The sequence below is a fragment of the Mytilus trossulus genome, chromosome 10 (genome assembly GCF_036588685.1).
Source record: "Mytilus trossulus isolate FHL-02 chromosome 10, PNRI_Mtr1.1.1.hap1, whole genome shotgun sequence".
NCBI lineage: Eukaryota > Metazoa > Mollusca > Bivalvia > Mytilida > Mytilidae > Mytilus > Mytilus trossulus.
This window is the reverse complement of record NC_086382.1, coordinates 19,771,523-19,786,821: the sequence shown is the minus strand read 5'-3', so window position 1 is coordinate 19,786,821 and position 15,299 is coordinate 19,771,523. Positions and strand designations below refer to the sequence as shown.

The window sequence follows — 15,299 nt, the reverse complement described above, 5'->3', positions numbered from 1 at the left end:
TTTGTTCCGTTTGACTTAGAAAAATATATGTACCAATGTACCTGTTATGTAAACCTTACGTATGGATGGCTATTACTTTGTGCTTCACCCTTGATTTACAGAAATGTTTTTCCAAAGGAAATGTGAATGTTACCTACCGAATAAGACTATTTACCGGATTTGTTATCACATAAGTTACACGACGGGTGTCACATATGAAGCAGTATCGGCTTACCCTTGTGGAGCACGTGAGATCACTCCTAGTTTTTGGTGGCGTTCGTGTTGTTTATTCGTTAGTTTTCTATGTTGTCTCATGTGTACTAATATTTGTCTGTTTGTCTCTTTCGTTTTTAGCCATGGCTTTGTCAGTTTATTTTTGATTTATGAGTTTGACTGCCCCTTTGGTATCTTTTGTCCCTCTTTTATTGTATACCTAAACTGATTGATCTAGAATAGAATCATAGTATATACCATTACATATTTATATGCTTTATATGCTTGCAATGTTTTGCTCATAAACTGTTTAATTCTCAGTTGATATGTCTCATCAAGACGAACAGCGTACAAGTTGCATTAACATTTTTAAATGTATTTTGCATGGACGTTTGAATGGAACTGCAGTAGAACGCATGTAGGTATTTATTTATGAGACAAAATACACCCTCACTATAAAACACAAAAGTATACACATCAATAATTGTATGGGTAACTAGCAACGAAAACATAAATAATTAAAGCCATGTGAAATAGCGTTTAAGCATCAGTAGGTTGTATTAAACAAGTTCCAAAAGAATCAGGCATGCAATAATGCATGGTCTTGCATTACATTTGTCCACGTAATTACATGTAATCAATATTTTCATCACTTTGAAACTTGATAATCAATTAAGCTTTGTGATTCTCAGTAAATAAATTGAAATTAAAAACACAAAACGTATATTTGTATAAGTGAGGTTAACATTAGTTAAAATAAATCTAAACTTCCATCTCTGAAATTTTTAATAGAAAACACAGAGATGTCCATACCTTGAAAATAAAAAGAATAAAACCTTTGAAAACCTTATGATGATAAAATGCAATATTATTGAATTTTTACTTGTATACTTAAATTCAACTCATTGAACAGTGAATGGGTATGCTTGAATCTTTTGTAACTTCAAATGTTTTTTGTTCACTTGATATTAATAAAATGTATAAATGTAATGTGTAATTCAATGCATTACTTTGCAAAAGTTATTGGAATCTAATGCATAACTTTGACAAATGAATGTAATTGTAATTGTAATTTAATGCATTATTGCAATGTAATTCACCCCAGGCCTGAAAAGAATATCCATGCGACATTTATAATACTACTCGCAGTTCAAACCATAATGAGTTCATTTTTGACAAAAATCAAATATATTACAACTACAGCATTGGAAGTGTTTTCGATAATAAAACGGGAATGCATATACCCATCTTGTTGCTTGTATTTTCAAACAGAAGTAACTTCTGAAGAGTATATGATTGGCTGCTATTTCAATTAATTACTTTTTGTTCATAAAACAAACTTTATTTATGTTCTCCGTATCATCATGCGTGTTGCCTTTAGTGAGTAGTAGTATCCTTTCCACTGAAGCCAATTAATACCATCAGCAATAGTTTTATGTGTTCCTTTTAGATATCTTCCATTAAGATTGGCGTGGTGACAATTAGAATACCACCAACCCCCCTTAGACGTCACAGCACAATTAGAAGTTGAATCTCTGTCCCTCGTATAGAATTCATTTCCATTATGAATCGATAATGCATTTCCTGTAAACAAATAGATTGAAATTTTTAATTACAATACCCGTAGGATGTCACAAATAGAAACTGACTCAATGATTGTTGAATAAAGTTCATAGGGTATACACGATATACATGATATACTTGACTCCATTAAAAAAAATAGTGGATGATTTTTTTGACTTATGCCATGTATTTTGGTCAGTTTGTGTCATTGGGTGCTTTACGCCAAATTTTTTTTTTTTTGACATACACGGATAAATGGCCAAACTTTGAATTGCAAACATTCTGCATTGGGCCTTCATCAAGAACGTAAATACAAATTAGAGCTTCAGGAGAATCAAATTTATAGACCAAAGGTGGGACTTGTTTCTGGAAAACGGAAAACATGTTTTTCGCCGCTTTACCGGTTTGATTTGAATGGCTAAGCAGCGAAAAACATGGCCTACTGTTGTAGGAACCGAATTTGTGCATTTAAAACTATTGTTAATCATCGCGAAATAGCCAAAATGCGCTGAAAACGGCATAAAACCTAACTAAACAAACTAACATTTGTAGTTTTTTACTGTACTAGAATTGCCGAGGTTTCAGGGAAGATAAGTATTTGTTCATAATTAATTGTAGTCACCCTTTATAAATAAATTATTTATTGTTATTATTATTATCATATTTATCCTGCTGTTAATTTAATTGTTGATAATTTATCAACGTATAAACGCTTTCTCGCTGTTGAGAGCGTTTTTGTTAAAGTTGTGAACGTTTAATAAAAATATCACAATTCAGTCTGTGAAAAAATATAGTTGCAATTTTCCTTCTTCATCGTTCTCAAACAGCTGGAATAGTCCATAACCTATTATAGCTTGAAGTAATGGTCCTTGGACAGCCATGTTAGATTTGCCGGTATATAAGCCGTTCCACTTGTTTCTCGCACGAATAGACATACACCGTTCACATGACCGGCGCATGACCGGCTTACTAGAAACAAGTGCACCTAAATGTCACTGTAATTTTGTAACTACTGTATAACATGGCATTATCTTTATGTTCGTAGAAAAATGTTTAGATATTTTTATTCTATTTATTCCATTTGATTTATTCCAATTATAACATTACCAGCATTTCCATTATAACCAGCTACCTCCAGTGTGTACCCTGACTTCTCGTTTCTAACAACAAATGTGTCGTAGGTAGCATATTTGTGGTTTTCTTCAAAATCCCACAGGTCTATCCGCAGTATGTAATATCCTTGTTCAGTCAATTTGTTTAAATGTTCATTACCTGTAGAAAAACCAACATTTGTATTATAGTTTTATATTTTCAGTAAAAAATTCTGCAAATTATTGCCTGACTATGTTTAAACAAAAGGTTGCGTTTTCCTCTGAAAATACGATAGTCTCAAAAATGAATTGGAATGTTGCACTTAAGGGCATACGATACAGTTTTGATCAACATTTTCGTATTGTCATTTTTACCTGATTAAATCAAATATGTAATAAAAAATATACTTTCATGCGCTACTTTTTGAGTAAAATGAGTTCGAAATTATATATATTTGCTCCAAATTCGAATTTGTGGCTGTATTTTCCTTTTTGAAAGAAAGACATAACTTTTTTGTTTTAAAAGATAAACACAAATTGTTTTTAGTTATATAAGTTGTAATTTCTGTATTTTATAAGTCTTCTTAAATTTTTTACATTTTTTGTTTAGAAATAACTCATATTCATCAAATGTTCATGAATGTAGAGAAAAAACGTCATATTTTATAAATTAAAAAAAATGCACTATTTTCGTTTTCATGAAAATTGGCACAAATAATCTTCTCACGTAATCAAATCAAATGGCATTTAAGAAAAGAGGGGTCCATGAACTCGTTTTCAAGTTGAATAAGTTTAAATGATTAAAGTCAGCCGAAAACTGAATCTTTTCACGATAAGTCCTAGTTTGACGTCGCGAAAATAAAACACGAGGAAAAGCAGCCAGTATGAGGAAATGGTCTTCAGCATTTCATTAAAATATACCCCGTTTACTTGATCCAGTGTAAAATTATAAGAAAGGCTAACCAGGCTATGGCTCAAATAATATGGAATGGTGTATATAATGCGACACTCTCAACCTTACGCAATATGAATTATACTAAAATGATAAAGTATTTTCCTTACCATTTCTAAATTTTTAGATTTCTGTTATAATTACTATTTATTATCAAACAGAATCACATATGTCAGTTAAAAAAATATCTTAAAGACGTTGTTTATAATATAAACACTATCGATGGCTTTTATATCAATATAGTATTTCATAAATACAGATAATTTGTTGTTTACTTTCTACTAAGTTCATAAAAACGGTGAGGGCCTGATCGATGATAGTTGTTAATTTCTGTGTCATTTTGGTCTCTTGTAGAGAGTTGTCTCATTGGCAATCATTTTTATAGATTACTGTTGAAATATATTCAAAATAAATGTATGAACCTTCTGATATTCTTCTGGTGTATTATCCTATCAGAAGGTAAATCCTCACCTAACCAGAAATCAGTTTTCAAATCTCCAAATCCTTCCTTGTAAGCCTCCCAATCTCTGTAGAAACCAATATAATCATTGGTCCTATTTTGAATCACCTGCGGTATATCAAAGGATAAAACGTTTTTTACTAGAATTCAAATATGTAAAAAGGTTGGTGTACTTGATAACTCAGCTGCGCATCCCTTCCACAAACGATTGGAGTTTAACTGGACAAGATAACAAAATGTAATAATAATGTATTTTCACACTCTGAGTTTAAAAAAATTAAGTTGTCATTATAAAGCAAAGTGATCTCATTGTTGAAGGCCGTACGGTGACCTATAGTTGTTAATGTTTGTGTCATTTTGGTCTTTTGTGGATAGTTGTGTCATTGGCAATCATACCACATCTTCTTTTTTATATGATCTAATGTTACGCACTTAATAAATATATGCCACTCGAAACTTGAAAATTCAACATTCAACCACGTTTAGTTTAAACATATTTATTAATAGTGGATTGGGAAACAAGTTTTGCAACTTATATTAATCCCTTTCCACTTTGTGGGTGCGAGTGCTGCCTTGTAGCGGCATAAGCCTGCTCTTTTTCGAAATCTACAAGGGTGTTTTTAACGTGCAAAAGATATGGCTCTTTCTTTACACGGGTCAGCCATTTATCGTCCCCTTCCGATGGACTATCATCGTTTCCTCGAGACCATACTCGCAACTGGTGTCAAGGGAGAGCCGAAAATTCAGTTCCTGAAATTTCCATCCCAGACGGGAATCGAACCAGGAACCTTTGTGTTAGTAGTCCGATGCACTAACCGCTACACCACGGCTCACGTTTATGCAACATAATATCTGAGAGAAATTAGAGTGTTTAATTATACATACCGTCCAACGATATAATTATATGTGTATTATTTGTAACATATTGACTTTATAAAAATGCTAATGTTAAATTTTTATAACCATATTAGAATTGTACTTGTCAGTTTATAAAAACGTCAACCAATTCCAGGCCCTCAATTAGGCAGTAAAATTCATTATTTGCGACAGTTTTGCAACATAATCATTTAGACTGTGTCACCCATAATTAACATTCGGCTCCTTATCAACTTCTCAAATAATTTAAACTGAACCTTACGTGTTAAAATATAATGCTTACCGTCCAACCACCTTCGTAGCTCTTCATATCACAAAAAACATGAAAACCAGGAGTTCTATCAGGGTAGATCTTATAGACTCCACTTTTATGCACTGCCGTCTTCAAATCTCCACAATCGGAAGGTCGGAGTTCTAAATCTATATTTTAAAAAGGTGGCAATGGTGTAATTGAAATGTACTCTTTATGCAATTACATCAAAGGTATATATATAGTCATTAGTGCCTTTCGTGAATTATTTGACCAGAAATACTTAAACTCGTTTATCAAAAACCAATAATCCTTATATACAAGAATACGGGGGGGGGGGGGGTCTACACGGCAAATATAACACCGAATTATGTCAGTAGATCTACGATTATCTAGTGAATAAATAACAGATTCAAGAAAATATTCTAATACTTTTCGTCAACCTCCGAGTAGTTTGGAATAGTTGGAATTTTCGGTCCTAAATGGTCTTCAACTTTGTATTTGTTTGGCTTTTTAACTATTTTGATCTGAGCGTCACTGATGAGTCTTATGTAGACGAAACGCGCGTCTGGCGTATAAAATTATAATCCTGGCACTTTTGATAACTAATTGGACAGAGACATATTTGCAGTACCAATCACATTTGACTACTTCTATCTGTTAAGTGCAGGGTTAATTGTCAATACTTAATGGATTTTAAAAGTTTTCAAGTATAGGGTGTTTAATATACAGCACATTCAAATCACATGTGTGATTTATTTTTATTTATTTACGCATATTACCATCAGAAGTGGTCAAAGTGCCTTGTTTCTGTGATAATATCGGCAACTTTGTCTTCTAGGTCCCTGACATATTTCTCTTCACTATTCATTGGAAAGTTATTGCTTATGTTAGTTAGTTTACATTCAAATGAATCAGTCATTTTGACAGACCAGTTCTCAATTGAATTGTAAAGTGCTGCTCAGTCATTTAGTTTATTTTTTTTGACATATCCGCAAATGTGTATTTTTTTTGGGAGAGGGGCCTTACCCCCGGTCCAAGTTACTGTTTTGTTAGATTACCATAACTCGGTAATCATTGAAATAATAAAGCTTATAACTACACGTGTCACACACGACTTCGTTTCCAGTTTTCACGCACAATAATTTGACTTTCATGAGTCACGCTTATAAAACGTTCGGAAAATTCTGCGTCACACTTAGAACCCAATTGAGACCTCCTGTCCAGATAAAAATTAGCTTGTCAGACAAAAATTTCATTCATGTGGACTGTAAATCGTAGATTGTTAACATACAAAATAAGGATACAGCTACCTTTGGTAATTCTGATAGGTCACATTATAATATAGCAACATTGGATTGCTGCTACTTTAACTACTAAATGCTTAAATACCGACATTGCTATGCTAAAAATATCAATTCTGCATAGACATATTCATGATATTTCAAATTGTCCTTTTAAACGTTATTTTTGTTTGTTTATTTTTTGATAATCAACTGTCAACACATTAAATAAATATGACCCTTACCTTTGTTTATATCATTGCAGTTAATTTGTCCGAAAACAAGAAAAAAAGAGATTAACAAACATTCTTTATACATGATAGACATATGACAATAATATTAAGTGGTCTCTGTAATCTTATCTAGATATGTCGGCAAATATCTTTGGACTTTTAATAAAGGTGTTATCCATATCATCGTAATACTTGAGAGGCATGAATTCCTGATTATTATTTGAATTCAACTTTCTTCTGCAATGTTACTAAGCTTGGTTAACAATTAAAAAAACAAAACAAACAAAAACAAAAACAAAAACAAAAACAAAAATAAAAACAAAAATAAAAAAACGATAGAAAGAAGTAACACATAAAAAAAACCATTCATATATCAAAATAGCTACAATAATGAAACGTGTTTTATTAAAAAAAAATGCAAAATCATAAAGATATCATTAGATTATCAATTTTGTTATCTGTTATCTGATCTTTGTTCGGATTGTTGTCTCTTTGACACATTCCCTTGCCCATTTCCATTATCAAATCTATGTTAATCTTGTCATAGATATAAGGCTTAAGGTTTATGTACCCTGCCGTAGCCATTTTTGTACGATTTTTTTAAACATCAATTGTATCAAAACTACAGATATAATGAATAAAAGAGCATATACTAGGGGGAAACTCGATGCAAAGCATTATTATTTACTGTTGCATTGCATTTAATAAAAAAAAAGAGTACTTTGTGAAAAATAAGATTTTTATAGAAAATCCACAGCCTTTTAATAAAGAGATTTTTGTAATAAAATTTGAAACATAGATTACTCACTTGCTTTTCTATGATGTGCTAGTGTTTATTTTTACAAAAAGTTCTAACCAACCTGTAAATTTCAAAATACCTCGTGTTCTAACCAATAACTACATTAATGAACTTGTTTTAAGGAAACCAATGCTAGCACTGCATGCAATAATCCTATATCTATCGGTCATCAAATTGCCAAATATGATAGAACAAAGATAAAGGCTGTGGATTTTTTTTATAAAATTTCCATATGCTTAGCATTGAAGCAACACAAGGGTACATTATCCTTAAATGTTTATCAATTCAACATTGTATTAGGATCTTTGATTTGTGATTTTATCGGTACAATATGATTTTGTTCTATCATATCAAAATGTTACTAAATGTGTATTCCTATAAACTTATTTACAAGTACAATCAAACATCCAAGTTGCGATAAGTGTTATTGAAATTTGACAAGGTAATATTTTCGAAGACATTTTTAAACTATATTAATAGGATGTGTACTGATTGATATTTTATTTAGGGAAACATAAAATACTCATGAAATCAGTATTTTGATTTTCCATTTGATATAAGACTTTCCCTTTAATTCATTTTTTCGATAAATCAGTTGTGGACTATGGACGAATTGCTTTTGGAAAAATATTTCTGTAAATCAAGGTTGAATACATACGTAGACATAGCCTTCTTTACGATTTAACATCATGGAAAACAAGGGCTAAATTTATTGTCCGGTAAAGTTCTCTAATCTTTACATATTTTCCTTGTAATCAACACCTCTGTGCCAATATACCGTCAGTAAAAGTTTTATGTGATCCCTTTAGGTAGTGTCCCTTAAGATTTGCATAAGGACATGTTTTGAACCACCATTCTTCTTTATACTTCGTAGCACATTTATATGTTGATTCTTTTTCCCTCGTAGAAAAATTCAAAAACCAAAGGAACATTCATAGTAGAAAATAAGATGACAAAGCCATGAGATTAAGAAGACAAAAAAAAAAGACCAAGTACAGTATACAAAAACAACATATGTAACCAAAGACTTAGCAACATACTCCCTACCAGAAACGTGGGGTGTTTTGAATACTTTCTGTAGTAAATTGTTGTTTTTTTCTTGATCTACCAAAAATATATGTAATTCTAAATATGCCATCCAAATCAACATAACATTTATCAGGCAAAGTTGACCTTAGACATATTTATTTACTAGTTATACGTCCTTTCAGTCATACGGCTTTGCATGACTGACTTTGGGTTCGTTTACATGCGTGTCTTTCACATATTTGGCTCCGAGAATTCAGGATAAAGGTCAATAAAGAAAAGTCCGTTACACGCAAAAGTGTTTTTAAAAAAGGGACGAAAACAAGTCAAACTCATGAATCGAAAATAAAGAGCCAACGGCAAAGCTAAGATTGAAAAAAGGACAAACAGAAAAAATAATAGTACACAAAAAACAACATAGAAAACTAAAAACTGAGCAACACGAACCACGCCAAGAACTAGGGGTGATCTCAGGTGCTTCGGAAGGGTCAGCAGATCCTGCTCCACATGTGGCACCCGTGTGTTGATCATGTTATTACAAATCCGGTTCAAAAGGGTTGCAGTAAATTGATCTTTTCCTTTTTGTAGAAATGATTTCTGTAACGAAAGTATGGCATAGCATTATATTCAAGTTTCCAGTATAATGTAATGCTGTGATATTTCTGTTCTATTTGATTCCATTTGAATTATTCCAATAATATTACCAGCATTTCCATTATAACCAGCTACCTCCAGTGTGTACCCTGACTTCTCGTTTCTAACAACAAATGTGTCGTAGGTAGCATATTTTTGGTTATCTTCAAAATCCCACATGTCTATCCGCAGAATGTTATAACCTTGTTCGGTCAATTTGTTCATGTATTATTAACTAAAGTATAACCACATTTATAAGATTTTTATTCATCCCGGAAACTTATTTTGGTTTTGCAAAACTTTAGCTCACTATTCACCGATATCATGACGTTCGTAATAATATAGCGAACACATGAATATGTCATTCGTTATCTTTATGTTTGAGCTTTTTACTTTGTTATTTCAGTAGAGACGTTCTGTTTTAAATTGTCCGTGGAGTTCAACAAACTTGCGATTTTACTTTTTTCATAGAATAGAAATTCTTTATAACATAAGTCAAACTGAAAAAAATAGTACCAGATTGTAATAGGATAGTTTTGTAATATTTTATTTAAAGTTACTCCTTTTCCTTTTTCCAGTATAAATTATATTTATAAATAATGATAGAGATATTGCTGGAAAAATAAGGAATAGTGTCATTTATACTCAATCACATTACAATTTTAACCTCAAGCAATATGATGACTTCTCGGTACTATAAAATATTTGTTTTATTACCATTTGTTAACATTAAGACTCTTTTAGAAAAATCGAGAAAAATTTCTTCGCTGTCTAACCATTCTACCTCACCTAACCAGAATATCTCCCAATCCATCTTTATAAGACTTCCAATCTCTGTAGAAACCAATATAACCATTTGACCTTTTCTGAATCTACTGTAGACTTGTAACCATCATTTGTTAATTGTTGGTGAGAACTTTCATCCCAAGTATCTTGAAGACAACAACTTCATATTTGTTTACATTGGTGCCTATTTTGACGGCAATATTTTCAAACACAATTCTGTAGGAAAGATACATAGACGAAACAAAACTTTCATGAACCTCTGGCTTTTGTTTTCTCTTGTACGTTTTTTTCTGTAGTTCTCTGAACTAGTACACGTATTTATCAAGGGCTATCAGAAGCCCGTCTCTAGGTGCGAAATTTCTTTTCGGTGCAGAGCCATTTTTTAATGTTTTTAGTAGGGTTATTGTCTCTTCTGCACATTTCAAGTTCCAATTTTCAATTTTATGCACTTACGTCTCGTATACATCTCGCATATAAGTTTTATTTAAACTTCCAGCATATAGGCCTTTGATTCCGACAGGTCTATTTGAATATGTCAACACCAAGGCTAAAAGTGCAATCCCCGCTTCTGCAAGGTTAGTTCGACACCTACCTTAAATAACTAGAACTGCCAGTTTTAATTTTCCAGGTCGGTACAGCCACATTGCCTACATTTTTATTTACATGGTAAAATTTGTTAAAATGATTGATTAAGGACTTCCATCATGACCTACTCACAAATATATTGTATTTTGGAATAAGTTGTTCTCGTCTTGAATATGTATGTTATATATTCATCTGACGTTTTAAAGATAACGGTATGTAAAACAAAAATATCTATATTTCAACGATAAGTGTATGTACGGCCTTTCATATTACTTTTATTGTGTTTTAAATGCATTACATTACAGTTGTGAAAACCAAAACAATTAATAGACAAATATTTTCATCAAGAGGGCTCAAACCGAATAGTATAATCATCTACATATTATAGTTTGATATATGATTTTATTTTTAAATAAAATCTTATTTGAGATTATTTAAAAAAAATTATTAACATCAAATGTTTTATCTATCGATGTTGTAAAATTAAAATATTTTCTTTGGTAATTGGACCTTGCAGAAGAAATAAATGCACAATATTTTTGGCCTCTGATAATATCTGTAATAAAAATGTATATAAAAAATAAATACTTCCTTTTATATTTAATCCTACTCGAAAAAAAGTATATTGCATGTCTTAACGGAGCTATGTATGCACGGCCATGCAAAATAAGTAGTAGATTTGAAGACACTGACCGAGAAAATAAGTTTATCCTACTCACACGAAGGCATGAAAAATGTTTTCAAATACCCAAGTAGAAACATGTTTGCATGTAAGTTTTTAATTTCAAATATTGGGTTCATCAATTTTTCGTACTCAATGAAATTTTGTATCGTTTTACTTAAATAACTACATTTATCTTGCTCTTTTCTCATTTCATTATTTTCAAGTTCACCCTATTTCAGCCAGTTGCCTCCACATAACCCATTCATATTAGAATGAAAGGAATAGTAGTTTTTCTTTTCTTCTATTTTTTTTTAAATGCCGTGATTTTATTGTAGATGAAAGATAATTATGAAATCTATGGTTTGAATTTCGCGATTCGTCATTTACTTCTGTTTTCAGATTTATTCAACATACTCGTGAAACAAAGCTGAATAATTCAAATATGTCATAAACACCTTCTAACATCTCATTGCATGTTGTCTTCAACTTTGTACTTTATTTTGCACTTTATGAAAACGGACAAACGTTTTATAAAAAAACCCACCCGTTTTCCGTAAAAAATTATAACAAAACTGATATACGTTCCATGATTTTTATTTGTAACGAAAACAGCGTCAGGATTTTTTTTTTAATAAAATACCTTCAAGGCAACCTGCAAAAAAAAATGTTAATCTCAAATCATACGCAAAACAATATATCAACAAATGTGGTTGGATTGAGAATATAACAAGTTGAAGTACACATCACATACTAAAGAACATGTACTAAACAAATACACAGAATCTTACGGACATGTAACACGTAAAAAATGCTCATTGATAACATATTTTGACACAGACTGATTGGAGCTTAGTATATATACAAAAAAACTAATGACAGATGACAAACAAAGACAAAACATTGACATTAAATTCATAGTTTGATATGCATATGAAGAATATGATGAGATAAGAAAGTCATTCCTCAATTTGGGACAGTGATATGATATAACCAATACAAGATTAATCACAGTTACACAGTCTAGTTTCAATTAAAATAATGTTTCTGAGTCTGACTCGGGAAAACATGACCGTGTGAAGCGCTTGTGCCTTTACAAAACAGCGATTGTATTAAAAAATATAGCCAACGAAATAGGACTTAAACAAAAAATCATAATCAAAAGAAAATATCACTAAAATTTTAAATTGCAATAGCTTTTTGTTAGTTTTCACACTTGCTGATTAAAACGCAGATTAAGTAGAGGCGATTCATTGTAGAAGTGAATACACTAGTCTTTTTTCCACTGAAAACTGACATTTTTTTTTCGAAATCTCCTTTAAACGTCATGTAATGTTGTTTCTTTAGCGGCATATTTAGCATTGTCATAAAGCGCAGAAGTTTGACTGGCTTGTAAAAAAACAAGTTCAATCGACCATTATTCTTAAAATGTTCTGTACCAAGTCAGGAGTATGGCATTTGATTTCTGATAGTTCGTTTCTATGTATGCTGCATTGTCGTTTGTTTCTGCTGCACTTCAGTGTTCTTTTGTTTCGTAGTTTTCCTCTTATACATGTTAAAGTTGATGTGAATTCCCTGGTTTAAGTTTGTAACCCGGATTTGTTTTCTCTCAATCGATTTATGACTTTTCAACAGCGGTAAAATGACTGTTGCCTTTAAAATGGCGTGTACAAAAATAGTCAGGACAGGTGTTTAAGTGAAAATAAGCAAAGGTAAATAGGATGAGTTTAGGTTATATTTTAAAATTGAGCCACAAATAATCATTCACGTTCATTTTAGTGAAATCTACCAAAGTTAACCCCATTTAAGTTTTGGTGAATTTAGATACATCTCTTTTAGTGTACAACAAATGAAATGCTTAAATAAAGATTTGCAGGACATCTTCAAATACTTCGACTTGTTTTATCATGTAGTTTATAAAATCAATACTGGAAAGCTTGACATTATCAAGATTTAACTAAGCTATCGATAAGTTTACTTACACTTCCTGTGTTTTAACTGTACTGGGACTCAGCTAAAGTATTAATATAAATTATTCATTATATACAACCAATAGTGTAATATATATTCAAATGACATTGTTATTCAAGTTGTAATGCATCAAACTTAGATAAATAACTGATTTTCAATCTTTAAATTTAACGTATTATATTTATTATTTCATGACAATCGATAAAATAGTGGATCTGTCATGCATAATAGTCGAATCTTTTTGTTAATTAAATTTCATACAAATCATCATAGTATTACATTTATCTGGTAAAATATTTTCATCATTTCTTTTCCTTCCGAGTGCATTGCTGTGTATTGTTCTATATATCAACACATATTTTGGTCCAAAAGTTTTGGCTTTAAGCTTATGTGGTGAAGGTAATGCAGAATACGCTGATCTCTCTCGAGCAGGTTTAAATTCCATTTGGTCCATACTTTTTCAGAATTATTTTTAAACCGCATTTTAAATATTCACAGCTATTTTGACGCTTTTAATATTTTTACCAAAATGGTTGAAGGCCTCATTGTGATACGAAGAACAGTAATAACAGCGCTGTTTCTTTGCTTTTTGTGTGTTTTTTTTTGTATGTATTATTTTTTTGTCATGGATGGATACCCATATCCTTCGCTTTTATATTAAACCAGAGATTTATAAAGAATTATGTTCCTTTATCTAAAATGTCTTTCTTTCGACCACGAAGCCCATTAAGTATTCAGTATCCTTGACCTTGAGTTACTTATATATTTATATTATTATATATATGACTTTTATAAATGAAAATGACTTCGATGTAACACTTACCATCACAGATAGCACTTTTTATTTTATGAATCACTCCATATATTGATTGCCTAAATGACGGATGCTTCAACGATCCAAAATTTGGTAATTTGTAAGGATTTCCATCGGATGAAATGGTCATAAGCTCCTCCTCGTCAATATGTGGACCTATGCCAATAGCTACAACATTAACTCCAGAATCCTTCAGTCTATATGCAGCCTCCCAAGTAGCTTTCTTATCTTGAGATTTACCATCGGTGAAAATAATTGCAAGCTTTGGTATATTAGGTCTACCTCCTATTGATTTTAAAAGAAAACAAAAACTCTACATTTTGAAAAATTATTCTTATTGTAAGTTTTATTGTATCTTTACTTTTAAAAATTCTTTACATTATTTCATATCAAACTTTTTCCTGTTCAATACATGACAAATACTACATACATGTATATTGAATAGCAGATGTTACTACCTTGTGCAGTTGTTAGCAATCTTTTGACATTTAAAGTTTGGTCAAATGTGCGGAAATACTCCTTAGTTATTCTACTTTAACATTCGAATATGTATCTATGATATCTCGTGTACCATGATTTTGAGTAAATATAGGAGAACTTTTAGAAAAGGATCTTGTGTTAGATAAATTCTTGTGGAATTTGCTCTACTTCTGTTAGTCTAACTCTTTAAATGTATTTTTACGAGCTTGCGAGTGCAATATATGTTATACGAGGGCCAATATTCCCCAATATGCATGCCTTAACCCTTTTATTGTACAGCAATATAATAAAATTATTTGAAAGTAAAAATTGGTTTCAACTAAGATTTTGTCGTTAATGACGTCATGAATTTTGTAGATTTATTGCACTAGTGCAATATTGGAATTTATTCGCGCTAACTTTTGGTTACTTTCTGTGGGAAATATTATATTATTACTATGCAATAAAAGGATGTCTTCTTCTTCACATCTACATAGTATGTCCTTGCTATCTACAAAGTTTCGTGAAATTCTGTTGAGTGGTTTCAGAAAAGTTGTGATGGCAAACTATTGCAGTAGTATATTGGGGCAAATAAGTTCAAAGAGGGCGTAACTCCTAGAAAAAAAATGAATCATAAATTACTGTCAATATGCACATCTACATAG

At 31.3% G+C, this 15,299-nt stretch overlaps 1 protein-coding gene across 1 annotated transcript; it reads right to left on the bottom strand.

Moving 5' to 3' along the window:
• Positions 1-1,247: 1,247 nt before the first annotated feature.
• LOC134686056 (ficolin-2-like) lies at positions 1,248-5,557 on the bottom strand. Its single transcript, XM_063545748.1, has 4 exons — positions 5,418-5,557; positions 4,270-4,366; positions 2,863-3,027; positions 1,248-1,776 (listed from the first exon to the last, which is right to left on the bottom strand). Exons 1-4 carry the CDS (start codon positions 5,442-5,444, stop codon positions 1,538-1,540), a joined length of 528 nt encoding a protein of 175 aa, XP_063401818.1. The 5' UTR covers positions 5,445-5,557; the 3' UTR covers positions 1,248-1,537.
• Positions 5,558-15,299: the final 9,742 nt, after the last annotated feature.